This window comes from Mobula hypostoma, chromosome X1 (assembly GCF_963921235.1).
Source record: "Mobula hypostoma chromosome X1, sMobHyp1.1, whole genome shotgun sequence".
Lineage (NCBI taxonomy): Eukaryota > Metazoa > Chordata > Chondrichthyes > Myliobatiformes > Myliobatidae > Mobula > Mobula hypostoma.
This window is the reverse complement of record NC_086128.1, coordinates 288,837-316,036: the sequence shown is the minus strand read 5'-3', so window position 1 is coordinate 316,036 and position 27,200 is coordinate 288,837. Positions and strand designations below refer to the sequence as shown.

The 27,200-nt window shown below is 41.7% G+C and overlaps 1 protein-coding gene across 6 annotated transcripts in view; it reads left to right on the top strand.

The window, feature by feature from the left end:
- Window positions 1–27,200, top strand: part of adam11 (ADAM metallopeptidase domain 11) — a 287,890-nt gene that overhangs the window by 104,507 nt on the left and 156,183 nt on the right. For all 6 annotated transcript variants that reach the window (XM_063037211.1, XM_063037208.1, XM_063037207.1 and 3 more), the window contains exons 6-11: window positions 2,265–2,328; window positions 15,789–15,858; window positions 17,408–17,478; window positions 18,762–18,836; window positions 21,907–21,978; window positions 24,745–24,911. In XM_063037211.1, coding sequence (XP_062893281.1) covers window positions 2,265–2,328; window positions 15,789–15,858; window positions 17,408–17,478; window positions 18,762–18,836; window positions 21,907–21,978; window positions 24,745–24,911 — 519 coding nt within the window. The remainder of the gene's footprint in view (window positions 1–2,264; window positions 2,329–15,788; window positions 15,859–17,407; window positions 17,479–18,761; window positions 18,837–21,906; window positions 21,979–24,744; window positions 24,912–27,200) is intronic.

Below are 27,200 nucleotides of genomic sequence, written 5' to 3'. Positions count from 1 at the left end.
TGTTTTCCAGTAGTGCATTCACAAAACACACCATTGATATTCCATTCAATAAACATAGGCAACAAACAAATTGTCCACACATCCACAGTGCATAAATCAGAACAAGCAGATAGCATTCATTTTAAACGTTGACAATCATGGTGTTCAATTCAAATGTCGGTAACTGTGGCTATTTCAGAACTGCAATAATAAAGTGATGAACCGTCAAGCAAACACCGTGCAATCAAACATTCCAAAATGGACAGGCAGTGCTGACCATACAAAACTGTGTTCAAACCACAAATACACAGCAGGAATCAACAAAAGGCCGCAGATAATCCTACCACGAGGTGCTCCCGTTTTGCCAACTGGTCTGAGGCAATCCTTTGCTGGTGTTTGTTTGGTATAACTATTTTTTGTCATTGTCAAAACTTAGCAGTTACTTGAAAGCAAACCAAAACCATTGAGAGACTGAGTACGGAAATTGACACTGTATGACGCCCTTCCAAATAACTGAGTTCCAAGTCGAATAATTTACGTTTGTTCCTTTATTATGAAACCAGCCAAGATGAAAGATCTTATAACAACATTAGAAATTAACAAAACTAAATTAGCAATACAACAAGAAGAATAACTAGCATTCAAATTAGTGTAATTAAGCAGTCAACAAAAAATATCATCCCTGTCCCTGGCTCCCTCGAACTAACTAACTAACTAACTAGGACAAAGGGTGAACATGTAACTATACCATGCCCTGACCCATGTGAGAAATTATCGTGACTCATAATAAGCATGCAACACAAAATACAATACAGGCAGACAGAAAATAGATACATGACTCCTACAGAGGGTTGTAATGTATCTGTCCAGGGACAATAGTTGTTACTTAGATGTAACCCTGTTAAGGATGAATTCATGTGATTAGCCGCAGGGGAGTGTTGCAGCAGTGTTTGATGATAGAAAGTTCCAGAAGCAGGTACTTGGAAACAAAGCAACTATAAGAATACTGAAACAACAGGAATTCTGCAGATGCTGGAAATTCAAGCAACATACATCAAAGTTGCTGGTGAACGCAGCAGGCCAAGCAGCATCTATAGGAAGAGGCGCAGGGTCTCGAAGGGTCTCGGCCTGAAACGTCGACTGCGCCTCTTCCTATAGATGCTGCTTGGCCTGCTGCGTTCACCAGCAACTTTGATGTATGTTGTTATAAGAATACTGAGCTGCTCTGTAAGGTACTTCATAACTAAAGTAACTTTCTTAATAGTTTAAATTACCGCTTCCAGTATCTTAAAGAAGGCACAACAATCATGCCAAGACAGTTACATGGTGACATATCAGGGTTACATTTTAAAGACCATAAGACATAGGAGCAGAATTAGGCCATTCAGCTTATTCAGTCTGCTCTGCCATTCTATCATCCCAAGAAAAGACGGGTGTGCAGGCTGGGTAATAGAGTCATAGAAAAGTACAGCATAGAAATAGGTCCTTTGGCCTATTCAGTTCATGGTGAGCCATTTAAACCTGCACCCTGACCATAGATCTCCATATCCCTCCCATCCAGGTACCTATACAAACTCCTCTTAAATGTTGAAATTCAGCTTGCATACACAACTTGCACTGGCAGCTCATTCCACACTCTCACCACCTTCTGAGTGAAGACGTTTCTCCTCATGTTCCCCTTAAATATTTCACTACTACCAACCAACTGAACTTTCCTGATAGGATCTTGTCAAATGCATTGCTAAAGTCCATGTAGACAATATCTACTGCTTTGTCTTCATTAACTTTCCTGGTAACTTCCTTGAAAAACACTATAAGATTGTTTAGGTGTGATCTACCATGCACAAAGCCATGCAGACTATCCCTAATCAGTCTATATCTATTAAAATATTCATGTATCTAGTCCCTGAGAATACCTTCCAATAATTTTTCCACAATTGACGTCAGACTCACTGGCCTATAATTTCCTGGTTTCTGTTTAGAGCCTGGTTTACACAATGGAACAGCATATTTGCTATCCTCCAATCCTCTGGCATCTCTCCTGTTGCTAAAAATGAGTTAAATATTTCTGCTAGGGCCCCTGCAATTTCTGCACTTGCCTCCCACAGGGTCCGAGGGAACACATTGTCAGGCCCTGGGGATTTATCTCAAGGCAGTAAACAACTCTTGTTGAGCTGATTGCAGTTAAAGGTTTGGAGATTGTAGGTTTCTCAATGAGAATTGTGAATATATTTTATTTAGATATATATTAAACTAATCCCTAATTCTCATTTCCTTTTCTCAAGTGGTGTCTTTTATGATGGGAACTACACTTATGTTATTGAACAAATGGGTGGCAAGACTGATGAGGTAAGCCTAAGACATATGTTTTTGACAAATTTATCCTTTTACCCAAAAGTATGCTAATGTGTTTAATTTGAAGTGGAGAATCTGCCTCTTAAATTATTTGAATAGAACTTTGAAAGATGAGATTACTTGACTGGAAGGATTCAACTACATAAGGTTATAGAGCTTTGTGAGACCATATTGAAAAGAGGCCAAGAACTCTCTAGGTTTCATATCTATTGAATGAGACAAAGGATTTAATTTTAGATTAAATACAGCACAGAAGTTTTAGACTTGCTTCAGAGTGGAACTGACAGACCATAAGATGTAAGACCATAAGAAATAGGAGCAGAATAAGGCAATTTGGCCCATTGAGTCTGCTCCACCATTTCATCCTGGCTCATTCAATTTCCCCCTCAGCCCCAATTTCCCACCTTCTCCCCATATCCCTTCATGCCCTGACCATTTAAGAATCTATCAACCTCTGCCTTAAATATACATAAAGACTTAGCCTCCACAGCTGCCTGTGGCAAAGAATTCCATAGATTCACTGCTCTCAAGCTAAACAAATTCCTCCTCATCTCCATTCTAAAAGGACGTCCCTCTCATCTGAGGCTGTCCCCTCTGGTCTTTGACTCTCCCACTGTTGGAATATCCTCTCCACATCTACTCTATCAATGTCTTCACCATTCAAAAGGTTTCAATGAGGTCACCCCTCATTCTTCTGAATTCCAGTAAATACAGTCCCAGAGCGATCAAACTCTCTTCACGTGATAAGCCTGGAAACCTTTTTGTGAATCTCTTTTGAACCTTCTCAGGTTCCAGCACATTCTTTCTAAGATAAGGGGCCCAAAACTGCTAACAGCTGAGGCCTCACCAGTGTTTTATAAGGTCTCAACATTATATCCTTGCATTTTTATTCAAGTCTTCTTGATATGAATTCTAACATCACATTTGTGATGTCTTTGGAGAGAGTCCAGAGGAGGTACATGAGGATGATTCCGGGAATAAAGGGGTTAACGTATGAGGAGCATTTGGCAGCTTTGGGCCTGTACTCACTGGAATTTAGATGAATGTGGGGAGATCTCACTGAAATCTACCAAATGTTGAAAGGACTAGATAAGGTGGATGTGGAGAGGATGTTTCCTATGGTAGGGTTATCAGAACTAGAGGGCACAGCCTCAAAATTGAGGGGCGACCTTTTAGAACAGAGGTAAGGAGGATTTTTTTTTTAGCCAGAAAGTAGTGAATTTGTGGAATTCTCTGCCACAGACTGTGGGGGAGGTCAAGTCCGAGTGTATATTTAAGGCGGAAGTTGATCGTTTGATTGGTCAGGGCATCAAAGGATATGGTGAGAAGGCAGGTGTATGAGGTTGAGTGAGATCCGGGATTAGCCATGATGGAATGGTGGAGCAGACTGGACTAATTCTGCTTCTATATCTTACGGTCTTCTGGTCTTAAGACAGATCTGCACACAGCTCACAGGAGATTTTTCCTATATCGTTACTCAATTTCTGTCACTTATTAAGTTAGGTTTGGATCGATGAGGAGACACTTGCTAAACTTCCATGCTGCTCTGGTTATAGCTTAACTAAATTAACTGCTTCTATGATTGTTCAGATCAATGAACCTTTGTAAAGATTTCCAGAGGTTAATAAAATGAGGCTGTGCAAAAAAAAGGACATGGAGTAGAGTGGTTCTTAGTGAGATTTAATTCAATTCCCCTTGGGTGATTTATATTTTCTAACTTCTAATGGATCATTTTCAAATGTAATGACTTTTAGGTTTAAATCAATGCAAGTGACTTTCATTACAGTATGCACTATAATTGACTGTACTAGAAAAGGTAAAAAGGTTGCAGTTTGCTGGAATCTGTCCTCAAGGCTTGTACAGCCAAGGCAGATTAAAGTGGGTAGCAGTTTGTTTGAACAATTTTGTTTGTTATAGAAAATTATATGAAACCTGTTGGAGCAATTTTGGGTTTAGTACATTTACATTTAGTACATTATATTGGCTACCAGTCTTCACATCTGAATATGTATTGTGAATTTAATTTGGAGTGCAGCTCTGAACAATGAGTTCCTAAAAGCCATGAATCCCAGAGCAGACAATGCTGATTAAAATTCATTTGGTTGTCTGTGGTGAGTGTGCGAATATGGAGGTGTGAAGTTTGTGTGTAGTTTCAAAGAAAGTATTGTCCATCCATTGTAAATATGAAATTGTCCTTTGATGTTTGACACATAAAATATCAAGCTCCACGTTGGACCAGCCAGGCCTTTCAATCAAAAGCATCTCCATTTGATGTCTGCTGTACCTTGTGTTGTCAAATAAAGAAGCTGCTTTGTATCTACCAGTACTTTTCCTCAGTGACTTCATTCACTCAACAACAAAACCCACCCTGCAGCCTTTTAACCACTAGTTAAAAAGCTGTGAGATGAAACTGTATCATTCCTCCTCCTCAAAGTGCTGTGACTCAGTTGGCAGTCCTCTGTGCCAGAATGTTGTGTGTTGAAGCTCCAGTACAGAGACATGCACAAAAAAAAAATGGCTTATACTTGATTGCAGTACTGCAAGGGTGCCGCAATGCCAGAGCTGTTGTCTTTTAGAGGAACTGGACTCACTGCATTGTGAGTAGAGTTTGGTTTCTCAGGTATATTTTGAAGAGTTCTCCGTGGTCCTTGTCTGATATTGATCCCTTAATCACCATCATTTTTTTAGGCATCCGTTAGTCTTGTGAGACCATGGATTTGCGCCTTGGAAGGTTTCCAGGGCGCAGGCCTGGGCAAGGTTGTATGGAAGACTGGCAGTTGCCCATGCTGCAAGTCTCCCCTCCCCACGCCACCGATGTTGTCCAAGGGAAGGGCACTAGGGTCGATACAGCTTGGCACCAGTGTCATCGCAGAGCAATGTGTGGTTAAGTGCCTTGCTCAAGGACACAACATGCTGCCTCAGCTGAGGCTCGAACTAGAGACCTTCAGATCACTAGACCGACGCCTTAACCACTTGGCCACGCACCAACACAAGAACAGATATTTGATCGTTATCACAAGTGGGACTGTGTTATGTACATAAAGCCTGCTATATTTTCATCATTATACTAGTGAAAGCTCTTCAGATTTACCCCTGGGCTCTATTTTTTTGGACACCCTGGGGAGATAAAAAACACTTTATAAAAATATTTTTTCCCTTTGTTGTCCATTATCCAGGCAATAGGCAGATGAATCATATAGGGATGCCAAAGTACTCTTGTTGCCCCGGGGAGGATTAACAGGGTTTTAACTCATGATCAGTATCGGCATAGAGATGGAGAATGAATTAGAATGACATGGCCTGGAACCATGAATGAGCAAACTGGTACACTGCCTGTTAATGGCAACGGTTTGAAGAAGGTTTGCTTTAGATCTGGCATAGAAAAGGTCAGACTGTGAGGGATAAAATGTGGATAAAGAGTTCACCTACAGGGAAAATTTGGGTGCAGTAGTGGGCGGCATATCAAAAGCACAGATATCTGGATCTCGAAACTTAGATCAGTCTGAATCAGCACCCAGGGACAACAATGGTATTACAACACTGAATATCAGCATAGGGAACAGGCAACAATGTTTGGACTCTGTATGGCTATTGGACACAGCAGCTGCTCACTACACTGTTATGATCCAATACGTTGCCAGGTTCCTTAACTCTGTGTGCAATGAAGTCAATATGGGGGCAGCATATATACGCTTAACCATACCACTCATTGCCAGTGAGCTTGTAAGAGGGAGGAATATGGCCAGCAAGGGATACGTAATGAAAGGTCAAAACATTCCAGCAATTTAACACATCACTGGATTCTGCAAACAGGAGTAACATGCATGCAAGTATCAAACTCCCTCAAAAATATTTTCTTACATTCCATTGAATAGGGGCTATCTAATGAAGGGAAAAAGTCAACTAGAGCACTTCTAAATTGTTATACTGTATCTAATGTATTTAAAAATTATCTTCAGTTATGCTCCTCAATTAAGGCACCATTACCGAACATTAGTTCTTGCTGTGATATACTGTTTATTGTGATTATATGAGGCTGATTGTAGGGCAGAATTCCTACAACATTCCGATGGAGGTAAGACCTCCTCTCTCCATCCTGCTTCCATTCTCACAATGGTTTAAAGCCATTCCAGTTTTATACCAGCTCATTATACAGACAGAGGCCCACAAAAAATGCTCAGCCACTATCGGTATCCTTTTAAGTAATCTTATCAAATTCCTTTGCCATATTAAGGGAAGGCTTAACTTGTTCAAGATCTTTTCTGTTAGCACAGTGGCACAGCAGGTAAAGCAGCTGCCTCATCACTCTATTGAGCCCAGTGCTAAATACAATATGTGAAGTTTGCATGTTCTTCCTGTGAACACATAGATTTTCTGTAGGTGCTTCTTTTCATTCATTGGGAAAGTTATACACTTCTATATGAATTTTCAGTCTTATTACAATCCACCCCACTGCTTCAAAAAGTTCCTCCCTCATCTTTTTTCACACTGTTATACATTAATAAATAAGTAAAAGAAATACAGTGGTATTTTTCTTTAATGTACCACCAAGACCATGGATTCACTATTTAGGTCATTGAACATATGATGCATTCTATGCTTTATACAACTGTGTGGTACTGTTATCTCTAGACCCATGTGTCTTATTTTGCAGTGTTGCAATAACAAATTATTTAGACAGCTTCCACCTAAGAAAATATGCCCTTCAGGAATTTGTATAAGTTATAGACCATCTCTCAACATTTTGAGTGTAAACCTAAAGATATAATTGGACGGGAAATGATTTGATTAAGTTATATAGAACCAAATCAAGAGATGACACTCAGCATTTCCATGTGAGTGGGTTGTAATATGTAGAGATTGAGGAAGGAAATGGTTAAGGTGGATAATGTATAGTGATAATGTGGTTTATAGATCCCATTGAAAACTACCAAATATTGAATATTTTGAAATATCAAAAACGATTAAATATTTCTGGATTGCTACCTGTGCCATGCACCAGTGAGGGTAGACACAGGATGATTTGGCAGATAAATGTGTGGCTGAGAAGCTGGTGCAGGAGGTAGGGATTCAGGTTCTTGGATCATTGGGATCTCTTCGGGGGAAGGTTGACCTATTCAAAAGTGACAGGTTGCACCTGAACCAGAAGGAGACCAATATTCCCGCGGACAGGTTTGTTAGAGCTGTTGGGGAGGGTTTAAACTAATTTGGCAGGAGATGGAAACCATAGTGATGAGACTCAGGATAGGATGGATGATAAAAAAGTAAAGATAGCGTGCAGTCAGACTGTCGGGAAGGGCAAGCAGGTGATGGGTCATAGTCGCAGGCAACATGATGAGTATCAGTGCATTAGGGATGTAAAATCAAAAGGGTAGCAAATACGGTACTCAAGGTGTTGTATCTAAATGCACAGAGTATGAGCAATAAGGTGGATGATTTTGTTGCAATATTACAGATTGCCAGGTATGATGTTGTGGCCATCACTGAATCGTGGCTGAAGGATGGTTGTAGTTGGGAGCTGAATGTTCAAAGTTACACGTTATATTGGAGGGATAGGAAGGTAGGCAGAGGGGGTGGTGTGGCTCTACTGGTAAAGAATGGCATCAAATCAGTACAAAGATGTGACCTGGGATCAGAAGATGTTGAATCCTTGTGGGCTGAGTTAAGAAACTGCAAGGGTAGAAGGACGTTGATGGCAGTCACATATAGGCCTCCCAACAGTGGCTGGGAGCTGGATCACAGGTTACAACAGGAAATAGAAAAGGCATGTGAGAAGGGCAATGTTACGAGGTCATGGGAGATTTTAACATGCAGGTCCATTGGGAAAATCAGGTCGGTAATGGATCTCGAGAGAGTGAGTTTGTTGAAGGGTTCCGGCCTGAAACGTCGACCGATCTTTTCCACGGATGCTGCCCGATCTGCTGAGGTCCTCCAGCGTGTTGTGAGTCTCACAAGTGAAGTGTTGCCTCACATGGAAGGACTGTTTGGGGCCCTGAATAGTGGCAAGAGAGGAGGTGTAGGGACAGGTGTAGCACTTGCGCTTACAGGGATAAGTGCCAGGTGGGAGATCCGTGGGGAGGGACGTGTGGATCAGGGAGTCGCGGAGGGACCGATCCCTGTGGAAAGCGGAGGGGGGTGGAGAGGGAAAGATGTGCTTAGTGGTGGGGTCCTGTTGAAGTTGGTGGAAGTTGCGGAGGATAATATGCTGGATCTGGAGGCTGGTGGGGTGTAGGTGAGGACAAGGGGAACTCTGTCCCTGTTGTGGTTGTGGGAGGATGGGGTGAGGGCCGAAGTGCGGGAAATGGAGGAGATGCAGGTGAGGGCAACATTGATGACGGCAGAAGGGAAACCACGATCCTTAAAGAAAGAGGACATTTGAGATGTCCTGGAATGGAAAACCTCATCCTCGGAGCAGATGCGGCGGAGACGGAGGAACTGGGAATAGGGAATGGCATTTTTGCATGTGGTGGGGTGGGAAGAGGTTTTGTCGAGGTAGTTATGAGAGTCAGTAGACAGTCTGTCTCCAGAGAAGGAGACTGAGAGATCGAGAAAGGGGAGAGAAGTATCCGAGATAGACCAAGTGAATTTGAGGGCTGGGTGGAAGGTTAAGGTCGATGAAATTGATGAGCTCAGCATGGGTGCAGGAAACAGCACCAATGTAGTCGTCAGTGTACCAAAGGAAAAGTTGGGGAGCAGTACCAGAATAGGTTTGAAGCACAGACTGTCCCATATAATCAATGAAGAGGCAGGCATAGCTGGGGCCCATGCGAGTTCCCATAGCTGCACCCTTAGTCTGAAGCAAGTGCGAAGAGCCAAATTCCAGTGAGTTACAGGCCCAAAGCTGCCGAACGCTCCTTATTGCAGAGGCCCGATCAGCGGCGGGAGTAGGCCAGTTGCAAGAGTAGAAGCGTCAGGCTTTGGCTCAAAGGAGGCTTCAGCTTGGAGAAGGTGTTGGCTCTGGCTAAGCTTCTGTTAAGGTTTTCTTACTGTACCTAGTGTAGTAAATGGCTGTCGTGTGTTCTTCATGCCGGAAGTTGGAGTCATGGGAGATCCAGAGTCTCCAGGGAAACTACATCTGCACGAAGTGCATCCAGCTGCAGCTCCTTGAAGACCGTTAGGGATCTGGAGCAGCAGCTGGATGACCTTCAGCTTGTGCAGGAGAGTGAGGAGATAATCGATCAGAGTTACAGGAAAGTAGTCACCCCAAAGTTGCAGGAGGTGAGTAGCTGGGTGACTGTCAGGAGAAATGGAAATAGGCGGTTAGAGCAGAGCACCCCTGTGGCCATTCCCGTCAATAATAAATATATTATTTTGGATACTGCTGTGGGGGATGACCTCCAGGGAGAATGCCATGGCGACTGGGTTACAGGCACTGAGCATGGGGCTGTGATGCCGAAGGGAAAGAGAGAGAAGAAGGGAGTAATAGTGATAAGGGACTCGATAGTGAGGGGAACAGACAGGAGATTCAGTGGACGTGAACAGGACACCCGGATAGTGTATGTTGCCTCCCAGGTGCCAGAGTTGGGGAAGTCTCAGATCACGTCCACAACATTTTGGAGAGCGTAGGCAAACAGTCAGATGTCTTGGTACATATTGGTACCAGTGACATGGGAAGGAAAAGCAAAGAGGGCCTGAAAAGAGAATTGAGAGAATAAGGTAGAAAGCTGAGAAGCAGGACCTCCAGGGTAGTAATTTCTGGATTGCTGCCAGTGCCACATGCCAGTGAGGGTAGAATCAGGATGATTCAGCAGATAAATGCGAGGTTGAGAAGCTGGTGCAAGGGTCAGAGCTTCAGGTTCCTGGATCATTGGGATCTCTTCCGGGGGAGGTATGACCTGTTGAAAAGTGACAGGTTGCACCTGAAGCCGAGAGGACAAATATCCTTGCGGGCAGGTTTGTTGGAGCTGTTGGTGAGGGTTTAAACTAATTTGGCAGGGAAATGGGAACCTGAGTGATGGGACTCAGGATAGGACGGATCGTAAAAAAGTAAAGATAGCGTGCAGTCAGACTGTCAGGAAGGGTAGGCAGGTAATGGGACATAGCTGTACCCAACATGGTGAGTATCAGTGCATTAGGGATGCAGAATCAAAAAGGTTAGCAAATACAGTACTCAAAGTGTTGTACCTCAATGTACGTAGTATAAGAAATAAGGTGGATGATCTTGTTGCACTAGTACAGATTGTCAGGTATGATGTTGTAGCCATCACTGAATCGTGGCTGGTTGTAGTTGGGAGCTGAATATCCAAGGTTACACATTGTATCAGAGGGAGAGGAAGGTAGGCAGAGGGGGTGGTGTGGCTCTGCTGGTAAAGAATGGCATCAAATCAGTAGAAAGATTGACATAGGATCAGAAGATGTTGAATCCTTGTGGGTTGAGTTAAGAAACTGCAAGGGTAAAAGGGACGTTGATGGCAGTTATATACAGGCCTCCCAACAATGGCTGGGAGGTGGACCACAGATTACAACAGGAAATAGAAAAGTTGTGTCAAAAGGGCAATGTTATGATAGTCATGAGAGATTTTAACATGCAGGTCAATTGGGAAAATCAGGTTGGTAATGCTTCCCAAGAGAGTAAGTTTGTTGAATGCCAAAGAGATGGCTTTTCAGAGCAGTTTCTCATTGAGCCTACTAGGGGATCAGCTAAACTGGATTGGGTTTATGTAATGAATCTGAGGCAATTAGGGAGCTTAAGGTAAAAGAACCCTTAGGAACCATCGATCACAATTTGATTGAGTTCAGCTTGAGATTTGAGAGGGAGAAAGTAAAGTCTGATGTAGCAGTATTTCAGTGTAATAAAGGAATTTACAGTGGTATAAGAGAGGAGTTGGCCAAAGAAATTGGAAGGAGCTGCTGGCAGGGATGTCAGCAGAGCAGCAATGGTATGTGTTTCTGGGGAAAATGAGGAAGGTGCAGAACATGTGTATTCCAAAAATGAAGAAATACTCAAACGGCAAAATAGTACAACCGTAGCTGAGAAGGGAAGTCAAAGCTAATGTAAAAACAAAAGAAAGGGCATACAACAAAGCAAAAATTAATGGGAAGATAGAGGATTGGGAAGTTTTTAGAAAACTTTCAGAGAGCAACTAATAAAATCATTAGGAGAGAAAAGATGAAATATGAAAGTAAGCGAGCAAGTAATATCACAGTGGATAGTAAAAGTTCTTTCAAGTATGTAAAAAATAAAAGAGAAATGAGAGTGGATAAAGGACTGCTAGAAAATGAGGCAGGAGAAGTAATAATGGGGGACAAGGAGATGGCAGATGAACTAAATGGGTATTTTGCATCAGTCTTCTCTGTGGAAGACACCAGCAGTATGCCTGATGTTGTAGTGTGTGAAGGAAGAGAAGTGGGTGCTGTTAGTATTACAAGAGAGAAGGTGCTCAAAAAGCTGAAAGACCTAAAGATACATAAGTCACCCGGACAAGATGAACTGCACCCTAGGGTTCTACAAGAGGTAGTGTGAGAGATTGTGGTGGCATTAGTAACGATCTTGCAAAAATCATTGGACTCTGGCCTGGAAAATTGTAACTGTCACTCCACTCTTTAAGAAAGGCGGAAGGCAGCAGAAAGGAACTTATAGACCAGTTAGCCTGACCTCAGTGGTTGGGAAGATGTTGGAGTCAATTGTTCAGGTTAAGATGATGGAATACTTGGTGACACTGGACAAGATAGGACAAAGTCAGCATGGTTTCTGACTTTGTCCTATCTTGGACAAACTTGCCTGACAAACTTGTTGGATTTTTTTCAGTAGAGTACAAGCAGGATAGATAAGGAGGATGTAGTGGATGTTGTATCCAGTTAACTGCAGATCCAGTTAACTACATTATCATCCAGAACGTTGATATAGATGACAAACAACAATGGTTCCAGCTCTGATATTTGCAGAACACCACAACACCACTAGTCAGTGTCTCTCAGTCAGAGAGGGAACCACCTACTGCCACTCTCTGTCTTTTCCTGTGAAGCCAAAGTCTAATCCAATTTACTACCTCATCTTGAATGCCGCGACAGAACCTTCTTAACCAATGTCCATGTGACACCTTGTCAAGTGCCTTGCTAAAGTCCAAGTAGACAACATCCACTTTCCTAGTAGCTGCCTCAAAAAATTCTGTAAGATTGGTTAGACACGACTCACCATGCACAAAGCCATCTTTACTATCCCTAATCAGTTCCTGTCTATCGAAATACTTATACTGCATATCTGGTCCCTTAGAATACCTTACAGTAACTTTCCCACTTCTGATGTCAGGATCACCAGCCCATAATTTCCTGTTTTATTCTTTGAGCTTTTCTTAAACAGTGGAACAACATTAACTGTTCTCCAGTCCTCCAGCCCCTGACCTGTGGTTAAAGTTGTTTTGACTACCTCTGCTTGGGCCCTTGCATTTTCTGCACTAGCTTCCGAGGTAACACATTGTCAGGCCCTGTGGAATTTATTCATCTTTATTAGCCTCAAGACAGTAAACACCTCTGCCTTTGTATAGAATCCATGACCTGGCTGCTGCTTGGCTTCACATCTATAGATTCTGTCTGTCTCCCGAGTAAATACAGATGCAAAAAGTCCATTTAAGATCTCCCCCATTTCTTTCAGTTCCACGCATAGATTACCACTCTGATCTTCCAGAGGACCAGCTTAGAAACCCTCCTGATTTCCTTCTTAGGTGTTCATTGCATTTCTTATACTCCTTAAATACTTCGTTTGTTGCTGCTTGCCTATACCTGCTATGAGCTTCCTTTTTCTTAAACAGGGCCTCAATATTTCTTGAAAACTAAGGCTTTCGAAACAGCGGAACAACATTAACTGTTCTCCAGTCTTCCAGTCCTCCAGTCCTCCAGTCCTCCGGCACCAAGGCTGTCTAAACAGCCTGTTATCCTTGCCTTTTATTCTGACAGGAACACTCAAACTCCATACTCTCAAAGTTTCACTTTTGAGGGCCTCCCATTTACCACCTTTGCCAGAAAACAACCCCCTGTCCCAATCCACACTCACCCGATCCTTTCTGATAACATCAAATTTGACTTTCTCCAATTTAAAATCTCAACCCAGGGACCAGGCCTATCTTCTCCATAATTACATTGAACTAATGGCATTATGATCACTGGATGCAAAGTGTTTCCCAACAGAAACCTGCCCTGTCTCATTCCCTAATAGGAGATCTCGTATCGCAGTCTCTCTAGTTGGTACAGTCCCACAGCCACCAAACATTCCTCATATGATAACCTTTTCATTCCTGGAATCATCCTTGTGAACCTCCTCTGGACCCTCTCCAATGCCAGCACATCTTTTCTTAGATGAGGGGCCCAAAACTGTTCACAATACTCAACATGAGGCCCCACCAGTGCCTTATAAAGCCTCAGCACCCTGCTCTTGTATTCTAGACCTCTTGAAATGAATGCTAACATTGCATTTTGCCTTCACCACCATTGACTCAACCTGCAAGTTAACCTTTAGGATGTTCTGCACAAGGACTCCCAAGTCCCTTTGCATCTCAGATTTTTGGATTTTCTCCTCATTTAAAAAATAGTCTGCACACTTATTTCTACTACCCAACACCAACCCCTGCAGAACACCACTGGTCACTGGCAGCCAAACGGAAAAGGATCCTTTTATTACCACTCGCTGCCTCCTACAAATCAGCCAGTTCTCTAACCATTTTAGTAACTTTCCTGGAATACAATGGGCTATTAACTTGGTAAGCAGCCTCATGTGTGGCACCTTGTCATAGGTCTTCTGAAAGACAAATATATAATATCCACGGCATCCCCTTTATCTATCCCATGACCACTATAACATTGCCTTTTTAACTCACCTTTTCTATTTCCCGTTGTAATTTGTGGTCCACCTCCCAGCCACTGTTGGGAGGCCTGTATATAACTGTCATCAGGGTCCTTTTATCCTTGCAATTTCTTAACTCAACCTACAAGGATTCAACATCTTCTGATTCTATGTCACATCTTCCTACTGATTTGATGCCATTCTTTACCAGTAGAGCCACACCACCCCCTCTGCCTACCTTCCTATCCCTCCGATACATTGTTTAACCTTGGACATTCAGCTCCCAACTACAACCATCCTTCAGCCACGATTCAGTGACACATACCTGGCAATCTGTAATATTGCAACAAGATCATCCACCTTATTTCTTATACTCCAACACCTTCAACTTTTTCCCAACCACGGAGGTCAGACTAACTGGCCTGTAATTTCCTTTCTTCTGCCTCTCTCCTTTCTTGAAGAGTAGAGTGATATTTGCAATTTTCCAGTCCACTGAAACTATTATTATGCAAAATTATTAATTATGCGCAATAATTAGTTTGGAGGAATCCAACATCTCCTTGGGAACCATGGCACACAGAATTCTCTGACTGTCCCCACTCACTTCTTTTGAACTCTCTCTCCCGTTACACAATCCTTAGGAACTGTGGCACATGGAACAGAGATGAGGAGAAACTTCGTTAGCTGGAGGGTTGTGAATCTGTGGAATTTATTGCCACAGATGCTATGGAACCAAGTCATTGGGTATATTTAAAGTGGAGGTTGATAGGTTCTTGATTAGTAAGGGTGTCAAAAGTTATGGAGAGATGGCAGGGGAATTCGATAACAGGTCAGCCATGATGGAATGGCAGAGCAGACTGATGGGCTGAATGGCCTAATTCTGCTGCTATGTCTTATGGTCTTATGTGTTAGATCACATGATTGCTTCTCTCTTCCTTGTACGTCCGTGCTGCATTCATTTGATATTGCACATTATTTTACGCCATGTGCAGTAGACTTTTAATATGATTTCAGTCAGTGTTATGAGCTGGTTGCATCACGGCTGGTATGGAAACACCAGGAATGGAAAAGACTACAGAAGTGCTGCCACAAGAAAGCAGCATCCATCATCAAGGTCCCTCATCATCCAGGCCATACTCCCTTCTCACTACGATCATCAGGCAGGAGATCCTTAGATCCCACACCACCTGGTTTAAGAACAATTATTACCCTATAGTCATCAGACTCGTGAACCAGTGGGGATAAATACACTCACTATTAGATAATGTTGACTAATAATCAAAGGGGTTCAATATCATTCATTCATGTTTGCACATTTCCATAAGTTACAGTAGGTAAATGCAGTTTCTTTACTGTGGATGCTTCTTATGATATCTTGTCTGCTTTTGTCATCAAACGCTTGTGGCTGATTGTATTACTATTCAACTTGTATCGTTACAATGGACAAATGAGCGAAACGGTAGAAACCCTTATCCTATAACATTACGTTAAATTGCACAGAAAATGACCCTTGATCATTTGGCACAGCATTTCTCTCTAGACTATATGAAAGTTTAATAATATGAGTAGAAGCAATCTCAATTATGTGCAAAAATGTGGGGATTAATCAAGTGGTATGTTAATTTAGAATGTTAGACACTGTTTAAATGTAAGTTTACTGTTCTTCTTTCACATACAGCATGAAGAGCAATCTCATATTGTGTACAGATCTCCTGGTCTTGATATCCCTCTGGGATGTACATCATTTGGTAAGGAATGCTCATACATCTCTTATGCACTCTATTTGAGTCAGATAATTGATACAAAGTGGGACAAAATGCAAGCTGACCACTGTATGTAGTATTTTGTTCACATAGAGGTTTCATTTTACAAGCCCACAAACTCTATTAGTAAGAGGGACAAGGGCAGTAGATGCAGGGGAATACTCTTACTTGCAGGTTCCACTCTGTCATGAGCTAAGTGAATAGTGTTTAGTTTTTTTGGTTTTACCAGATGGTGTAACAGCAATTGAAATGAATTTAGCAGCCTTTTTATATCTCTCTTGATATGTTGTTCTAATTATTTCAGAGTATCTGTTGTTTTAAAACACAATTGCCCATTTCATTGCATTATTTGAAGTGGAAATTATGCATATTATGAAAGGAGAAAATTCCAGAAATACTCAGTAAGTCGGGCAGCATCTGTAAGAAGGAGCAGAGCTAGTGTTTAAGGTTGAAGAAAAGTTTGGGGAAAAGATCCTTGACCTAAAACTTTAACTCAGTTTCTCTTCTTGATTGGACCTAACCTGCTGAGTGTTTCCACCATTTTCTGTTTTCATTTTAATTTTCCAGCATCTGTAATTGTTTTGATTTGCATTATTCACATTATATTATGCATATATATGATAACCGTCATATTCTAATGTTTAAAGCCTGATACTTAACAACAAATTATATCAAGATTTTGTTCCTAAAAGGAAACACTTTCATTGTTTTGGTATATTATTTCCAAACTTAAGTCTTCCTTCAATACACAAATGGAAGTGATGAATCATGGAACAGTATAAAATAAGGGAGAAAATACTGGAGGGAACTTAAAGGCAGTATACTGTTTGAATATTGTACCCATGCGTATATTATGCTAAGAGTGCAGGGTGCCATTTTAAGCTAAGACAATGAGTCCATAAGACCATAAGACATAGGAGCAGAAGTAGGCTATTTGGCCCATCGAGTCTGCTCCACCATTCAGTCATGGGCTGATCCAATTCTGCCAGTCATCCCCACTCCCCTGCTTTCACCCCATACCCTTTGATGCCCTGGCTAATCAACAACCTATCTATCTCTGCCTTAAATACACCCAATGACTTGGCCTCCACAGCCGCTCGTGGCAACAAAGTCCATAGAGTCCTAGTCTCCCAGATCAGAGACTACTAACTTGGGCGCAATTCTGAAAACCAATTACAGTTCAAGTTCAAGTTTATTGTCATTCAACTATACACATAACCATAGCTAAACAAAACATCACCCCTCTGGGGTGAAGGTGCAAAACACACAACATATAGTCACACACAGCACATGTACTTATGACGCAACATGTGCAGTCACAAAATAATATTAGCACAAGGAATACACAGAAAATTTTGTGTGTATTACTTTGATTTTCAGCATCTGCAGATTTTCTCCTGTTTGTAATATTAGCACAAAGTTTCTTTTTTATGACTCTGATTCCAAAGATATAAAAGGAAATCTCATCAAGCATGCACTTCTTTTTGCAGTGCAGATGTATTTTTACCTGTATTTTAATCGTGAGTCATTTCAGGGTGCTTCTCTGATGACAATCCATGGCAGGAAATTCCTGACAAGGTCAAAAGGAGACGAACCAAAAGGCAGGTAAGAATAAAGCAAGTAAAGCCAGAACATGAAAGGTTGAGTTTTAGGTACAGTAACTATTAATCAGTGGATAATCCTTAAAGTGAGCCACACCTTTAAAGTTGTATCCAGCTCTCTTCTGTGAACTAGTTGCCAAAGTAACATACCAATTGGAAATTTATGTATTCACTTTAGTAGCAATATATTCTGGTCAACTTTCGACATTCTTTTTTTTTACATGCCTTCTAACATAAGATAATTTTGTGGAATTGATTTTTTGCTATAGTATCCCGTTACAAAAGGTGCTGTGGTCTTCACAAAGATGCTCATTGTTCTATAAGACTATCCTTCCCCGTTCCACCTTTGAAAGATATTCACCATCCTCTAACAAGATTGTGAGAGATGAGGGTGAAGCAGGCTCTGCCACTATTGACAATATCAAAGGAAATTGTCTTCATGATAAATGGCTTCCTGCATCCCCACTCAGATACAATAACCAGCATACTTTGTAATCTTGTTAAACTTCCAACGTAGCCCCGCTGCTGAAAAAGTTTGGTATAGAAGGAGGCCCTTTGGCCCATTGATTCTCTACTAGCTGTGAGACAAATCCCTTTACATTAATTTTCCCTGTAAAGTATTCTTTCCACATGGCAAATCCCACTAAGTTTTACGATTCATCTATGTACTGGAGACTATTTACTATGGTAATTTACCAATTTACCCATAGGCATATCTGGGATCTGTGAGGAAAGTGGAGTACCTAGAGGATATTCATGCCATAGGGAAGACATGCAAAATCCACATATGCATTTCTGGAGCTCAGAATTGAACCAAGATTGATGGAGTGGAAGTGCAGGAAGTGCATGATCTCTCTACCCTGCAGCACGCTGCTTGAAAGAGTGGTAGAATCAGAGTTGGTAACAGCATTTAAATCTTGCTCTCCCTGCCTTCTCACTTTTTTCTCAGTGTTTATATTCTTCCATGTTCAGTCTGCTGTTGGATGTACTCTCTACCACTCCCACCCTCCATAATGGTGGGAGATCATGTTGGAAAGTTCTTTGCGCAAGATTATGTGCAGGAGACCTAGGCAACCATGTGTGATACTTTGGGTCACATGTGGTAAAATGTTAGAATCTCGGGGTTCTCCACACTACCTTCTCAGTGTGCCAAGATGTCATCTGTTCGTAGTAACTATTTGACAGGTACCCATTCTTAGGCATGGTTCTTTCCTTGTTATTATTTTAATTCCCTGCACGTAAGATAGTAAGTGGCATTAATATTTAACATTTCTTTGTGTTTCATAGGTTCGGCGGGGCCAGCGCACTGTTCTGAGAGAAACCAAGTACATTGAGCTGATGGTTGTTAATGACTATGCATTGGTATGCCAGCTGTACTTAATACTGTATTTTTTAGATTTGAGAAAAATTAAAGAGTGCCTTCCAATGATGACCCTTTGAGGTGGAGTTGAACTATTAGTGGAAAGGAAGTTGTGTCAAAATAGTCGAACCTCAAAATTGCAATTGGTAGTTTGAGCAGCCAGTCATTGATTTAAATCAATAGTGACATGAACTAATTCTATAAAATCAACAGATTAACATCTTGAAATACTTGTCTTTATCTCTCTCTCTCTCTCTCTCTCACACACACACACACACACACACACACACACACACACACACACAGCAAATCAGCATCATCTGGTGGGGATGGACTGCTGGAGATCTGGAGATTGCAGACAGGTTCTCTACCGATGAAGGAAATCATACACTTTATACAGCTCTTTTAACCCACCCTGACTGGTTACAGACGTGTCAGTATTAATAAGACCATAAGACATTTGAGCAGAATTAGGCCATTCAGCCCATCGAGTCTGCTCTGCCATTCCATCATGGCTGATCCCAGATCCCACTCAACCCCATATACCTGCCTTCTCACCATATGCTTCGATGCTCTGACCGATCAGAAAACTATCAACTTCCACATCAAATAAACCAATGGATTTGGCCTCCACAGCAGTCTTTGACAGAGCATTCCACATATTCACTACTCTCTGGCTAAAAAAAATTTCTCCTTACCTGGGTTCTAAAAGATCACTCCTCAATGTTGAGGCTGTGCCCTCTAGTTCTGGATACCCCACCATAGGAAACATCCTCTCCACATCCACCTTATCTAGTCCTTTCAACATTCGGTAGGTGTCAATGAGATTTCCACACATTTTTCTAAATTCCAGTGAGTACAGGCCTAAAGCTGCCAAATGCCCTTTATATGTTAACCCCTTCATTCCTGGTATCATCCTCGTGAACCTCCTCTGGACTCTCTCCAATGACAATACATCCTTTCTGAGATATGGAACCCAAAACTGTTGACAATACTCCAAGTGCGGCCTGACTAGTGTCTTATAAAGGCTCAGCATTATCTCTTTGTTTGTATATTCTATTCCCCTTGAAATAAATGCCAACATTGCATTTGCCACAGACTCAACCTGTAAATTAACCTTCTGGGAGTCTTGCATAAGGACTCCTAGGCTCCTCTGAACTCTGATGTTTGAACCTTCTCCCCATTTAAATAATAGTCTGCACTATTGTTCCTTTTACCAAAATGCATTATCATACATACCCAACACTGTATTCCATCTGCCACGTTTTTGCCCATTCTTCCAATTTGTATAAGCCCTGCTACAATCACATTGCTTCCACAGCACTACCTACCCCTCCACCCATCTTCATATCATCCGCAAACTTTGCTACAAAACCATTAATTCCATTATCTAAATCCTTGACAAACGATGTGAAAAGTAGCGGTCTCAATACTGACCCCTGAGGAGCACCACTAGTCACTGGCAGCCAACCAGAAAAGGCCCCCTTTATTCCCACTCACTGCCTCCTGCCTGTCAGCCATTCCTCTATGCATGCCAGTATCTTTCCTGTAACACCATAGGATTTTATCTTGTTAAGCAGCCTCATGTGTGACACCTTATCAAATGCCTTCTGAAAATCCAAGTAAATGACATCCACTGCCTCTCCTTTGTCCACCCTGCTTGTTACTTCCTCAAAGAACTCTATCAGGTTTATCAGGCCATCTTATAACTAAATGGGTATATATAGCTGCCTCTGTCAATAGCATGGAATAGAGTTTCCCCTGAGAGTGAAAACATAGATCTTGAAACAAATTATTCCCTCAGAAAACTACCTATTTGGAAAACTGTCTAGAAATTCAGAGAACAAAGTGATCGAACTCACAGTGCAGACCCAAGCATGGTTATAAAGGTGTCTGATAAACATAATGGGGTGGTCAAGAGCTGCTCATAAAATGATGCAGTGCAGTGATTGTGCACCAAACTTACCTTTTACATCCCAATAGTTATTTAACTCTTACTCAGCCACGGTTGTACTATTTTGCCATTTGAGTATTTCTCCATTTTTGGAAAAAACATGTCCTGCAACTTCCTCATTTTCCCCAGAAACGCACGCCATTGCTGCTCTGCTGACATCCCTGCCAGCAGCTCCTTCCAATTTACTTTGGCCAACTCCTCCCTCATACCACTGTAATTTCCTTTACTCCACTGAAATACTGCTACGTCAGACTTTACTTTCTCCCTCTCAAGTTTTCAAGTTGAACTCAATCATATTGTGATCACTGGTTCCTAAGGATTCTTTTACCTTAAGCTCCCTAATCGCCTCCTGATCATTACATAACACCCAATCCAGTATAGTTGATCCCCTAGTAGGCTCAACGACAGACTGCTCTAAAAAGCTATCACTTAGGCATTCAACAAATTCACTCTCTTGAGATCCATTACCAACCTGATTTTCCAATTCGACCTGAATGTTAAAATTTCTCATGACTATCATAACATTGCCCTTTTGACTCAGCTTTTCTATTTCATGTTGTAATCTGTGGTCTTAGTAGCTGAAGAAGGCTGAACTTCTAAACATTTTAAAAGATGTAGTAGTTAGTGATATTAATATTTCTTGGAATTAATCTTTTAATCTTTATGAAGGTTCTGGTCCTTGCAGGCATTCTGCATGTTCTCGCCACCCCAAGTAGCAACTCTTCCGATGTGAGCCAGGGATAAAGAATTTGAGCTATTTGTTTTAGACCAAGAGATATCACAGCTGATGCAATTCCTATCTTCTTCCAGCATCTGTACAGTTGCATTTTCCAAAAATAACCACTGGATAGCGATTAGGAATACCACAGGATTGTTTGTATGACTGCAAAAAGTCTATTTTCTCTTCATGAATGCTGTATGTATGAATTATAATCTAAAACATTATCTGCTTTTTCATAGTGAAGCCTATAGTTCTGTTACCTTTCTGTTGCTTCCAACACTCACAAATTGGTAAAAAAATAAGTGGCACATGCAATTTGTTTTGTTCATGTTTCATTGTCATTTATTCTGCTTATTTAGTATTTCACTTAACTAAACCTTAATGTTTTTCTCAACAGTTCTCAAATCAACGTTATTCTGTCACCCTAACGAGCAATTTTGCCAAATCTGTTGTGAATTTTGCCGATTTTGTAAGTACTATAAATCATTAACCTCTTGTCTAATAAACATTGAATCTGATGTGTCGGTATTTCAGTGGAATAAAGGAAATTATAGTGGCAGGGCTTCAGATTCTTGGATAACTGGGATCTCTTCTGGGGGAAGTATGACCTGTTCAAAATGGACAGGTTACACCTGAACCTGAAGGGGACCAATATGCTGGCAGGAAGGTTTAATAGAGCTGTTAGGGAGGGTTTAATCTAATTTGGCAGGGGGATGGGAACCGGAATGATAGAGCGGAGGAAGGGGAAAACAGAAATAAATCTAAGATAGTGAGCAGTAAAGATGTCAAGAAAGACAGGCAGGTGATGGGGCAAATTTGTAGCCATTGGGATGAGTTGCCATGCAATAAAGTTGCAGTGAAATCAAAACAAAAAGTACCAAATACTGGTTTTAAGGTGTTATACTTAAGTGCATGCAGCATAAGGAATAAGGTGGATGATCTTGTCGTACAGCTACAGATTGGCAGGTATGATACTGTGGCCATCACTGAGACGTGGCTAAAGGATGCATGTCTCTGGGAGCTGAACGTCCAAGGATACACGGTGTATCGGAAGGATAGGAAGGTAGGCAGAGGGGGAGGCGTGGCTTTATTGGTAAGAAATGATATTAAGTCATTAGAAAGAGGTGATATAGGATTGGAAGGTGCAGAATCTTTATGGGTTGAGCTAAGAAATCGCAGGGGTAAAAGGACCCTGATGGCAGTTATTTATAGGCCTCCAAACAGCTGCAGGGATGTGGACTACAAATTACAACAGGAAATAGAAAAGGCTTGTCAGAAGGGCAGTGTTATGATAATTGTGGGGGATTTTAACATGCGAGTGGATTGGGAAAATCAGGTTGGCACTGGATCTCAAGAGAGAGAATTTGTAGAATGTCTGCAAGATGGCTTTTTAGAACAGCTTGTTGTTGAGCCCACTAGGGGATCGGCTGTACTGGATTGGGTATTGTGTAATGAACCGGAGGTGATTAGAGAGATTGAGGTGAAGGAACCCTTAGGAGGCAGTGATCAAAGCATGGTTGAGTTCACTGTGAAATTTGGAAAAGAGAAGCCGAAATCTGATGTGTCGGTATTTCAGTGGAGTAAAGGAAATTACAGTGGCATGAGAGAGGAACTGGCCAAAGTTGACTGGAAAGGGACACTGGCGGGAAGGATGGCAGAGCAGCAGGAGTTTATGTGATGTACGAGCCATGATCGTACTGAATGGCGGTGCTGGCTCGATGGGCCGAATGGCCTACTCCTGCACCTATTGTCTATTGTCTATGCAAATGATGACAAACTGTGCAAATACAAAGTTTAAAAAAAAATAAATAATACTGAGAACATGAGTTATAGATTCCTTGAAACTGAGTCCATAAGTTGTGGAAACAGTTCCGAGTTGAGGTGAGTGAAGGTATCCAGACTGGGTCAGGAGCCTGATGGTTGAAGGCTAATAACTGTTCCTGAACCTGGTTGTTTGGATCCTTGTCAGTCACCAATCAAGTATGTGATACCATCCAATGGTTATCTATATTCACTTGGCCTTGACTTTGGTTTCAATAATACACACCATGTATTTACAGAATGTATACCTGGTTTACCAGGCCATCAAAAGTGTTGGATATGGAAGGCAATGTTACGGTCTGTTCATAAGCTAAGGATAGTTTCAAATATCTTGGATGAACCTGAAGACGAAAGAAATGATATATGTAACATTTTGAAAACAATGCTGTGCCAGGTATGCTGGTAGACATAAATTTGTACCTCACTTCCCTATTTGGCACATACTAGCACTTAACGTTTTACCAGGAGTCATGATAAAAGAAAAGAAATTTTGAGAGAGATGTTGTGGCTGCTCTTAGGCACACAAAAAGATGGTGATTAAGAGAGCTTGGTGTTTTAAGAGATAGTTAAAGTTTTGAAATGGAAGGAGTCAATCCCGTAAAAAACACTCAGTAGCCAGTTTATTAGGTACACCTGCTTATCAATGTAAATATCTAATCAGCCAGTCACATGGCAGCAACTTAATACATAAAAGTATGCAGACGCAGACAAGATGTTCACCCTCACGCACAACAATTTTTAGAGTTTGGAAAGAATGGTGCGAAAAACAAACAAAAAACATCCAATGAGTGGCAGCTCTGTGGGTGGAAACGCCTTCTTAATGAGGAAGGTCAGAGGATACTGGTTCAGGCTGACAGAAAGGTGATAGTCACTCGAGTAAGCACGTGTTACAACAGTGGTGTGCAGAAGAGTATCTCTGAATGCACAACACATCAAATCTTGAAGTGGATGGGCTACAGTAGTATATACACACAAACACGAGAAAATCTGCAGAGGTTGAAAATCCGAGCAACACACACAAAATGCTGGAGGGTATCAGCAGGCTGGACAGCATCTATGGAAAAGAATGAACAGTTGACGTTTCGGACCAAGACCCTTCAGCAGGATCCTGACAATGGTAGTATATACTGTATATACTTTTATAAATTTACTTTGAACTTTGAAGACCATGAACATGCACTCAGTGGTGACTTTAAGTACAGGAGGTACCTGATAATGTGGCCACTGAGTGTATGTTCTGTTTTAAGAGAAGATTGATCCAAGTGAATTATTTGAAAGGAATAGGTTATTTTACTTAATCTTGGTCAAGCTCAAAGTTCTATTTACACACTGGCAGATATGTTTCTAAACAATACAGACACATGTCAAATGTCTACTGCGTTTTCAATGTCAAAACATTTATTTCATACTTTAGATTTATAAACAACAACTGAATACACGGATTGTGCTGGTTGCCATGGAAACGTGGACATCTGGAGACAAAATTGACAACAATGAAAATCCACTGCTTACACTACGAGAGTTCATGAAATACAGGAGCAATTCTGTCAACGTTCACAGCGATGCATTCCATATGTTTTCGTAAGTCTTGTGGCATATTATACCTACTTGGCTTATTGGCAATTACGGTGAACAATTAAAGTACCAGCAAGTTCCATCTTTGGAAGAGGAGAGGAAAATAGAGTACCCAGAGGAACCCCACCTGGTCAAAGGGACAATTTACAAACTCCACATTGGCAGCACTGGAGGACAGGATTAAACCACGCCTCTTTCAATCTGTCAGAATCAGGATTATCATCACTGGCATGTGTCATGAAATTTGTTAACTTCACAGCAGTAGTTTGATGCAATACATAATATAGAAGAAGAAAAATAATAATAAATAAATAAATTATAGTATATGTATATTGAATAGATTAAAAATCATGCAAACACAGAAATAATATATAGAAACATAGGAAACCTACAGCGCAATACAGGCCCTTCGGCCCACAAAGTTATGCCGAACATGTCCCTACCTTAGAAATTACTAGGGTTACCCATAGCCCTCTATTTTTCTAAGCTCCATGTACCTATCCAAAAGTCTCTTAAAAGAGCCTGTCATATCCGCCTCCACCACCGTTGCCGGCAGCTCATTCCATGCACTCACCACTCTCTGCATAAAAATTACCCCTGATATCTCCTCTGTACCTACTCACCAGCGCCTTAAACCTGTGTCCTCTTGTGGCAACCATTTCAGCCCTGGGAAAAAGCCTCTGACTATCCACACGACCAATGCCCCTCATCATCTTATACACCTCTATCAGGTCACCTCTCATTCTTCATCGCTCCAAGGAGAAAAGCCCGAGTTCACTCAACCTGTTTTCATAAGGCATGCTCCCCAATCCAGGCAACATCCTTGTAAATCTCTTCTGCACCCTTTCTATGGCTTCCACATCCTTCCTGTAGTGAGGCGACCAGAACTGAGCACAGTACTCCAAGTGGGGTCTAACTGGGGTCCTATATAGCTGCAACTTTACCTCTCAGCTCCTAAATTCAATTCCACGATTGATGAAGGCCAATACACCGTATGCCTTCTTAACCACAGAGTCAACCTGCGCTGCTGTTTTGAGTGTCCTATGGACTCGGACCCCAAGATCCCTCTGATCCTCCACACTGCCAAGAGTCTTACCATTAATGCTATATTCTGCCATCATATTTGACCTACCAAAATGAGCCATCTCACACTTATCTGGGTTGAACTCCATCTGCCACTTCTCAGCCCAGTTTTGCATCTTATCGATATCCCGCTGTAACCTCTGACAGCCCTCCACACTGTCCATAACACCTCCAAACTTCGTGTCATCAGCAAACTTACTAACCCATCCCTCCACTTCCTCATCCAGGTCATTTATAAAAATCATGAAGCGTAAGGGTCCCAGAACAGATCCCTGACGCACACCACTGGTCACTGACCTCCATGCAGAATATGACCCGTCTACAACCACTCTTTGCCTTCTGTGGGCAAGCCAGTTCTGGATCCACAAAGCAATGTCCCCTTGGATCCCATGCCTCCTTACTTTCTCAATAAGCCTTGCATGGGGTACTTTATCAAATATCTTGCTGAAATCCATATACACTACATCTATAGCTCTACCCTCATCAATGTATTTAGTCACATCCTCAAAAAATTGAATCAGGACCGTAAGGCACGACCTGCCCTTGACAAAGCCATGCTGACTATTCCTAATCATATTATACCTCTCCAAATGTTCATAAATTCTGCCTCTCAGGATCTTCTCCATCAATTTACCAACCACTGAAGTAAGACTCACTGGTCTATAATTTCCTGGGCTATCTCTACTCCCTTTCTTGAATAAAGGAACAACATCCGCAACCCTCCGATCCTCCGGAACCTCTCCCATCCCCATTGATGATGCAAAGATCATCACCAGAGGCTCAGCAATCTCCTCCCTCGCCTCACACAGTAGCTTGGGGTACATCTCATCCGGTCCCGGTGACTTATTCAACTTGATGCTTTCCAAAAGCTCCAGCACATCCTCTTTCTTAATATCTACATGCTCAAGCTTTTCAGTCTGCTGCAAGTCAGCACTACAATCACCAAGATCCTTTTCCATAGTGAATACTGAAGCAAAGTATTCATTAAGTACCTCTGCTATTTCCTCCGGTTCCATACATACTTTTCCACTGTCACACTTGATTGGTCCTATACTTTCACGTCTTATCCTCTTGCTCTTCACATACTTGTAGAATGTCTTGAGGTTTTCCTTAATCCTGTCCACCAAGGCCTTCTCATGGCCCCTTCTGGCTCTCCTAATTTCATTCTTAAGCTCCTTCCTGCTAGCCTTATAATCTTCTAGATCTCTATCA